Raw genomic sequence first — 9,634 nt, forward strand, 5'->3', positions numbered from 1 at the left:
TTAGAAGAATGATAAAAATCCTGAATACACTTTCTATTTTGAGTAGACGTAAGAGTACATTGTAGAAAACACATTCTCCGAAATTTAGAATACTTTATAAAAGTAAAAAATATATTTAGAAGAAAAATGGATACCTTTGGGATTAGTAGAAATATCATTTATTTTATTTAGAAATTTAGTAAATACTAGAATGGACGTTCTAAAAAAAGTAGATGAACGTGTTTATTTTAGAAATGTTTTCTACTATACCATTTTTCGTAGAAGACGCATTCTACTTTTTTTTTTTTTTTTTTGTCGACAAGATTACAGACTCATGTGGACTCTGTAAACCAAACTGGTTGCTCTGTATCCATATGGACAGTAAACGACGTCTGTTGCCTCACACCACGTGCTAAGCTATCCGCCTTTTTGTTTTGCATCCTTGATATATGAATAATCTCTGAGCTGTGAAAACTTCTCTTGAGACTCCTGATGTCTTCTAAGTAGCTTGTAAAAGCCGGCCATTCTTCTGGTTCCGAAACCATCTTCACCAATTGAGAACAATCCGTTGCAAAAGTAACATTATACTGCCTTAAGTTCCTCATACATTCCATTGCCCATATGAGAGCCTCCACCTCCGTATGTAAGGGTGATTGACTTGCCCTTGTATTTCTAGCTCCCAGTAAACCTTCAAATCCTTCTAAAGTGCTATACCATCCCTGACCGGAAAAGGTATCTTCTGATTTCCAAGATCCATCCGTAAAACACCATCGTCCCGGTCTAAGCGGTAAAACAGACTCAGATGCCTCTAAAACCTGATTCTTCTCTATTATAACTTGTTGTGCATCTGACCAGAGTAAAGATTCGGTCATAGCCAGTTTAAGGGTATCCCTTGGGTCTATGTCCAAATTACTAAATACCTTATTGTTTCTTCCTTTCCATATGTACCAAAGTATCCACGCAAAATGATGATCGTCCATTGCTGGTTTGATTCTCCAGAACAAATAATCCATATTCGTAAACAAGGATTGTCCTGGAAAATAATCCGGATGCGAAGGGATCCTCGATAGAGCCCAAACCTGGATTTCTGGTGGGCATTCAAAAAATACATGATTTATAGATTCCTCAGCTGCTCCACATCTGTCACATCCAATATCTCCCTTGAGACCCCGGGCTTTTAATTTTTTTTTAACAGCTATACATCCTGACAACAACTGCCACAGAAAGTGCTTCATCTTTGGTGGACAACGCACTTTCCAGCAATATGCTTTAAGATCCGTAACTGTTGGACCAAACTCTATTATCCCTTTCCCTCTATCTGGATATGCTCTTTCTATTTGATATCCTGATTTAACCGTATATTTTCCATTCTTTGTAAAGTGCCAACCATCCCGGTCTGCTGTTTGTACCCTACTCAAGGGTATACTTTCAACAATCTTGACATCCGCAGGTTCCATTATTTCTTGTAAAGCCAGTGAGTTCCAAGTACGCGACGAGTTATCAATGAGAGAGTCGACCGTAAGATCTGATAAGAGAATATTTTGTTTTTTATTTGCTGGTCTCGGGCGGTTGGTTGGGAGCCATGGATCATTCCATACTGATATAGAAGATCCTGATCCCACCATTTTGATTAGTCCTTTGCTAACCAGAGATCTAGCAGAGATTATACTGCGCCATCCATAGGAGGACGAGTATGATCTGGCCGGTTCTAGGGGTGAAGTATTCCTAAAATACCGACCTTTAAAAACACGAGAAAATAGAGAATTTGGTTTCTCTATAAATCTCCATAGTTGCTTTCCAAGCATAGCTGTGTTGACATCCGTCAGATCTCTAAACCCCAGTCCTCCATCATCCTTATGTAAACAAACCTTATCCCAAGATTTCCAGTGTAATCCTTTTGTGTTACCACTAGGACTCCACCAAAATTGGGATACAGCGCTCGTAAGTTTCTTCATCACCGTTTTCGGGATTCGATAGCAGGACATAATATGGTTGGGTAGAGCTGTTACCACCGATTTTATAATTACCTCTTTTCCTCCTTTCGTAAAAAAATTAAAAGTCCATCCATTTACTCTGTTGTTTAAGCGTTCCTGAATAAAGCCAAAAACTTGGACCTTTGAACCGCCTAAACTCTCTGGAATTCCTAGATATGTTCCCATTCCTCCCCGATTTTGGATACCCAAAATGTCCCTAAGCTCCTGACGGGTATCCTCATCAATCGTATGTCCAAACTGAATTGATGACTTTTGAAAATTAATCTGTTGACCCGAAACCTTTTCGTACTCTTTAAGAATTGCCAAAATAGCCTGACACTCCTCTTTTTGCGCTCTACAGAAGAAAAGACTATCGTCTGCAAAGAGCAAGTGAGATATTGGCGGACAAGCCCTTGCCACTTTTATTCCTGTCAGTCGTTTTCCATTCTCCGCCTTTTTATTATTTGCTATTAAAGCTTCCGTGCACATAATGAATAAATAAGGAGATAATGGATCTCCCTGGCGTAATCCTCTATTCGGAACTATGTGTCCCCGTGGTTGCCCGTTTAAAAGGACTCTATATTGTACCGAGGAAATACACTCCATCATCAATTGAATCCAGTGATGATCAAAACCCATTTTCTGGAGTAAAGCCTGAATAAAACTCCATTCCACTCGGTCATAAGCCTTACTCATATCCGTTTTAATGGCCATAAACTTATTCTGGCAAGCCTTGTTTGTCCTTAGTCCATGAAACATTTCTTGTGCAATAAGAATATTGTCTGAAATCAATCTCCCGGCTACAAAAGCCGACTGTGTTTCCGAGATCAGAGCCGGAAGACAAGCCTTGAGCCGTTGGCACAATACCTTTGAAATAATTTTATATCCTACATTACATAGACTTATTGGTCTAAGCTCTGTCATCCTTGTCGGCCTCTCCGCTTTGGGAATCAAGCATATATTTGTAATATTTAAGCGCTCATCCATCTTCCCTGTGGTCAAAAAATTATTGACCAATTCCAAAATATCATGTTTAATGATATGCCACGCATGTTGGAAAAAAAGTGCCGTCATTCCATCTGGCCCCGGTGCCTTTTCCGGATGCATCATAAATAATGCTTGTCGCACCTCTTCTTCTGTAGCAAGCTGTACAAGTCGCTGGTTCATTTGCTGAGAAACAGATGGTTGAATTTCATCTAAGAACTCATCAAATTCCGAAGGCGACGTAGTACTAAAGAGATCATCAAAATAACCCACTGCGACCCGCTCAATTCCATTTTCCTCCACCACCCAGTTTCCATTATTATCATATAATCCCACTATGCGATTGCGCGTCCGCCGCTGTTTTGTTAAAGCATGAAAAAAATTTGTGCTGAGGTCTCCAGCCGTATTCCATGTATTTCGACTTTTCTGTTGCCAGTAATCCTCTTCATCCTTGTACGCCTCTTGTAATTTTCTAGACACCTCCAGAATATCTTCCTGCGATCTATTATCATCTGTTTGGACTTCCTCCAAAGCCTTTTGAAGCTCTGCGATTTTCTCTTTTCCATATGGGGGATTATTTTTGTTCCAGGTAGAGATCTCGTGTCGGCAATTGATAATTCTTGACACGACATCTCCCCTGGTACCCCCTGAATTCCTCATCTCCTTTGTCCAACCTCTGGTAATGGACTCCATAAAACCCTCCCTTCCAAGCCATCGTTTGTCAAACCGAAACTGCCCTTTGCGTCTAACGACCTTATCTTCTAAATATGCCACTATCGGCCTGTGATCCGAGCCCACCATTTTTAAATATTCTGTATGTGAATTTGGAAACATTGAATGCCATTCTTCATTTGCCAAAGCGCGATCTAGGCGACACCAGATCATCGTCGCTTTGCCATTAACTTTTCTTCTTCCTTGCCAGGACAATTTATTTCCCCGTGCCGGGAATTCCAAGAGTCCACTGTTACGTATCATATTATTAAATGATACAAAAGAATCTGCACTATGCAACGGTCCCCCCTCTTTTTCATGGTTCCCCGTGATCTCATTGAGGTCGCCAATAATGAACCATGGATCATCCCTTGAGATACCATATCTTGTTAATCTTTCCCACACTTGATCTCTTAAATTTTAGATTGGATCCCCATATACAAATGTCATATAAATTTTCTTTCCCAGTGTCTCTGCCTCCACATCTATCATCCTAGCACTAGAGTATAAGATGTTAACATGGAACTCATTATTATAATATAATGCCAACCCTCCACTCGATCCATTTGGATCCACCGTTATTAAATTATCATATCCAAAATGTGATTGAAATCCTTGAACAAAAGCAAGATCTTGTTTTGTTTCCGATAAAAATAAAAAATCTGGTTTATGTTGATGCCATATTTCCCGTAAATAACTGATTGTCCATTTACTTCCCATGCCTCTACAATTCCAACTTAATACTTTCATCAAAAATATGAAAAAAAACAAATTAGACATTGATTCATAGGCATGATGAAGCCCGTAATATCCATCCATCCATAAGACAAACTAACTCCTTATGTCCTCGCTCCGTTATAAACCAGGCCCCCTGGTAATAGAAATGACACACGTTCCTCACTAAATCTTCAATATCTCCGCACCGTAATTGGTCCGAAGTCATGAAATTCTCCTTTTCCCCGTAAACCCAAAACAAAATCTCATAACATACTTTTTGCTTCTCCATATACCATGTTTCTTCTTCTTGTGGTTGGTTTAAAGGGGCCAACCACAATGTCTGTTCCATGATGACCAAAATGATAATTTCATGGCAAGCTCCCAAGTGTAAACAAACCGAATAAAGTGAAAACCATGTCCGAGTTTCATGCCAAACACTATACCAAGAACCAACATAACCCCTCTTATTCCATTTCCAATTCCTGTAAATCGATTTCCCTCTCCCGGTCTCTTTAGTCCATAGGATATTGTCAAGCGTACGTATATACTTGTATTGTTCATACAGTTGGTGATCCCAAAAAATAGAATCACCAAAATTTAAGCCCATTAGACAATCCAGATATAAGTTCCTAATAATAACGACATCACCATATTTAAACCACAATATGCCATTCCGTATATTAAAAAGAATCTTGACTACCTGTATAAATAATATTACACTGGTACAGAAATAATCCCCACAATTCCTCTCTTTTATCAGAACAAAGAAGCCCAAACAGAATTCATTTCCTAGCTTGATAAGTATCAGTTTCCTCTCCCTTATTGTTATCTGCCGATGACTATACAAGAGGAGTTTCGCATTCTACTTTTAGTAGAACGTATTTCAAAAATTTTATTTATCAAGTTTTTGAACAAAAAAAAATTACCGAGCAAGTTTTTAGAAATACAAAAAATAAAAAGGAGAAAAATAGACAAAAATGATTTTATACCAAAGGGATAATAACATGTTTTTTTGTTCTATTCTTGCAAATTTCCCTAGTTAAAATGTGCTGGCGGATCATAATAGGGACTCGTTCAAACTCACAAATTAGTCACAATCAGAATAAAAACACTCCTTAGTATACCAGAGAAGAAACATTCGCTTCGGCTTCCAAAACTTAAGTAAATACTGTATTAAATTTTTAACTTCTAAATAAATTATAAATATATGTGTAAATTATAGTTCAATCAGAAATTCTATAAGTTTTAAAAATCAAAGGGCTGGCCCTTATCAAATTCACGAAAATAGTAGAGCAATATTGTCATGTAAGCAAATAATAATGCAATTTGTAAAACTAAAAAAAGTATTCTAATAATATTTACACTTTTAACAAAAAAAAAGATCAACAACACATATTCTGAACAGAGCTAGTATAGTATATCACAATTTGAACCCTTTTTTGTCATCTGTAGATTTCACTTAAACAAAAGGAATAATAGTTCATTACAAGCACTTAATCCATCCTATACTAGAAAGGATTGATCACAATTTGAACCCTAACTGGGGGCATTACATCATGAACTATTATTTACATGACATAGTTCGCCAAATAATCCTCACAAAAAAAATATTCTTAATATCAGAAAATACAGTAGCCACATTTGACTTTACCAAAAGAAAAAAAAAAGACAATTTGAGAATCAACGACAACGTCTTGTAGAAATAGAATCCATACATACTTATGGATTTTGGAATTTAAATTCTTTCTAATAAAATTGTGAAATGTGAATTTTGGAGTTTTTCCTAGGTGATTAAGTAGATGAGCAAGATTTGTTTCTGAAAATTTCATATAGTATTCTACTAGATGGATCTTCCAAGTTCCAACCATGTTGGCATGTACCTATATTTTGTATGATTAATGTACCTACTATACTTTTATATGAAACCATTTACAAATATATAGAGATAATTAATATTCTCACATATTTCCAATATGATATTTTCATGATATATATTATAACTGGTTTATATTTCTATTAAGTTAAATTTTGAGAGAGATACATTTCTGGTAAATAATTACCAAACATTGTTAACTAAGATGTCATTTATCTGTCACAACTTAGATTACTAAAGTGTTTGTATTCTTCTGACTTCTGCTGTTGTTTGCAGTGAATGAATCTGCATTTGACATTCTTTATTGCATTGCCTTCAAGCTAAGGGATCAGCAATGGCTCTCCATGCGTGCTTCATACATGGAATTTAACGTAAGCACTTTCTTTAACCTGTCCTATTATCACTAGAAGTTTTGGATTCAAATGAACATTGGGAATCATTTTGGCCACGTACTTTTGATGCTTTTTCTTGGCCTCAACATAATAAGATCAGCAAGTGGTTAATGGTAATTGTGTCAAAATGTGGATAAAAAACACAGACGGTAATGAAATCGACAAGGCGGCAATTGGAGAGAGAGATAATGGCTGAAGACATAACATATATTGAAGATATGCCATTTATACAGCCTCCTTCTCAGTCAATAAATAGCAAACAGCTACGAATGACTACTGTGTAAGTAGAATGATCTAACACCTCAAGAAACTCTAAGACAAGCATGAAAGAAGACAAGGTTTAATAGAAAAAAGGTTTCAAAAAAAAAAAAAGAAGACAAGGTCTCTCTATCTACACATTGAATTTAATTTATCTTAGTGATGGCTACATGAATTTCGGACATTGAGTTGTCATTTCTTTGAAACAGAAGTTCAGGTTGTTTCGTATAGGATTAGTTTTGTCTAACTTGTATAAACGTTGTTTGGTTCGATAGTTTTTGGGCTAATTAATAAATTTGGTTATAATATTGGTTAAAAGCAGTGGACTAGATGTGTAGTTTACAATAGTCAAATGTTATGTAGCTGTGTGAAATATATTTCAGTCTATTTACAATAACAAGTTGAGTTGCGATGATTAGATTATTGTTTTACAACGGGTTAATTTTAGACCACGTCTTTGTTCTTTATACGACTTGTTTTTCTTTAAAAAAAATAATTCAAACCCATTCTTTCACGCGCTAATTTGGCGTAGATATATATCAACTTGTGTTTTCTTGATTAGTTAAAATCCAATATGGTTTGTAATTTGCTCCATAATCATGTAGAACATGATTATACATAGCCTGCACAATTTACCAATTACAAAAATGAAAATGACAAGGAAAAAATCATTAGAAACAAAAGCAGGTGATAGTAGTGTAGTAATAGTAGTTACAAAGATCCAGACCAAAAAACAATATTGAGCAAACAAAGCTCTGTACACTATGTAATTTAGCTCATGGCAACAAATATCAGTAACATGGTGAGCCCCATCATTCCATAGCTCACCGTGACTCCCTTAAACGCTGCGTTTGACGGAGAAGGGGTTGTTGAAGTCGGCAAGGACGGCGAAGGGGAGGGCGACTCTGATGGAGATGGAGTCTTAGGTTTACGCGGAGAGCGTGGGGCAAGCGGTGGAGATTTTGGGGAAGGAGTGGCCGGAGCAAGGACGGGAACGGCGAGTTTCATGCCACCTAGGCAATGACCAGGAGTAGGGCAAATGAAGTGTATAGTTCCAACTGTTGTAAGATTGATCTTAGTATCTCCGCCTGAGAAGCTTTGCGTAGCTCCGCTACTGTCGCAGGCATCGAAGCCAGCTTTATTCACAACGGACACAGAGTGTGAAGGACCGTACTTGAACTCTATACAATGATACATGATAACGGTTAAACATTTAGGCTTCATTAGTTTAATATTTTACATCATAGTTTTTGGTGATTTTTCCATTTAACCATCATCTAGATTGTGATCCGTTTTTACTAGCAGATTTTATTTTTGGATAAAATATGTTAAGTATTGATTTTTGAATTTTAATTTACATATTTATTTTATTAAAATAATTACACTTATTTCTTTAATTTTACTTAGCTTAATCGGCCTTCGGTTGAACCGGTAAATCTAATAATCTATATGAGAAAGAAGAAAGTTGCGTGTGTCAAATATAATTAGTGTTCATTACATTTCTGACCGGATATTTACTAAACAATCAACAGTATAAGAGAGGAAGTAACAAAAGTTCGATAGTATAAAAAAATGAGTATTAATTATTTCTAACGGGTTTAACATTATAATAGATAAATTTATTTAGTTTAAAAACTTACAAAGAAGATTGAGTCCAACACAATATTTCTGTTTTATCAAAATAAATTTTAAATTTTTATTTTCTATTAAGTTTAACCGTTTCTTATGATTAATAATAAAGCATCTTTCAAGAATTAATTTAATTCTAACAAAGGTTAGGTTAGAAGAAAGAAACAAATTTGCTTATTAGGTTAAACTTAAAAATATGTTTCTTAGTCAAGCAATTTAATTTTTTTTAGAGGAATGAAAATCAATTTATATACCTAGAGTGTCACCGACTCTGAATGTCTTTCCAGTGACCCAAGTCGTGTAATCGACACCACTGGTCCAGCCAGCAACATCACCGACCTTAAAAGTCACGGCCAAGACGGCAGGGGCTCCCGCTAGAAGGAGAAGGAAGAGAACGCCCGCCGTGGTTGATCCCATTGAGATAAGTAATGCAAAAGAAAAGAGAAAAAGAGATCGAGATAAGGAATAGAGTTATATCGAGAGAGGCAATGAGCTAGGAGGACGATGCCAACTACTAATAGATATATAGTTACATAAGGGATCACATTTGAAAAAGTCGTGCTTAGATGATCGATGGCCAACTAGTTTATATTCATTGATTTTAAATATTTGCCAGTTCTTTCTTCTTTTCAAACTTTGTCGTCGTAAAATGACGAACTACATAGTTCAAGTGTTCAACCTAAAGTTTATATATCCATGTGCAATTTGCTCAACCTAAAGTTCAAAATAAAAAGAAGTTGTACTCCATCTTTCGTTTTTTTTTGGATAGTTTCATATCAGAAAAATGTATTTCGAAACGTTAATTAATTGTCAAAGTCGATAATTGTTATTTTATCTATGTGACTATGTTTCTTTTTTGATAAAAGGCTAAGTGACTACGTTGTTTGCTATATTTTTATCAAAATTGTCGTTTACACATTTAGCTTGCATCAATGATGTTGGGTGCTTTTTTGATACAGTCAGTATGTTTGACCGCTAAACCGTTGACCTAAAACAAGTTACCAATTGTTTCTTTTTTTTTGCTAAAATATTCGGTGTATAGAAGATAAAGACGAATGAAACAAGATACAAAATGTATGAACATTGCAACGATCGAGTTGAAGTAAAACAGTTTCTCT

At 36.0% G+C, this 9,634-nt stretch overlaps 1 protein-coding gene across 1 annotated transcript; it reads right to left on the minus strand.

The window, feature by feature from the left end:
• Window positions 1–7,523: 7,523 nt before the first annotated feature.
• LOC108836762 (uclacyanin-3-like) lies at window positions 7,524–9,084 on the minus strand. Its single transcript, XM_018609868.2, has 2 exons — window positions 8,771–9,084; window positions 7,524–8,068 (listed from the first exon to the last, which is right to left on the minus strand). Exons 1-2 carry the CDS (start codon window positions 8,931–8,933, stop codon window positions 7,659–7,661), a joined length of 573 nt encoding a protein of 190 aa, XP_018465370.1. The 5' UTR covers window positions 8,934–9,084; the 3' UTR covers window positions 7,524–7,658.
• Window positions 9,085–9,634: the final 550 nt, after the last annotated feature.

This window comes from Raphanus sativus, chromosome 4 (genome assembly GCF_000801105.2).
Source record: "Raphanus sativus cultivar WK10039 chromosome 4, ASM80110v3, whole genome shotgun sequence".
Classification (NCBI taxonomy): domain Eukaryota; kingdom Viridiplantae; phylum Streptophyta; class Magnoliopsida; order Brassicales; family Brassicaceae; genus Raphanus; species Raphanus sativus.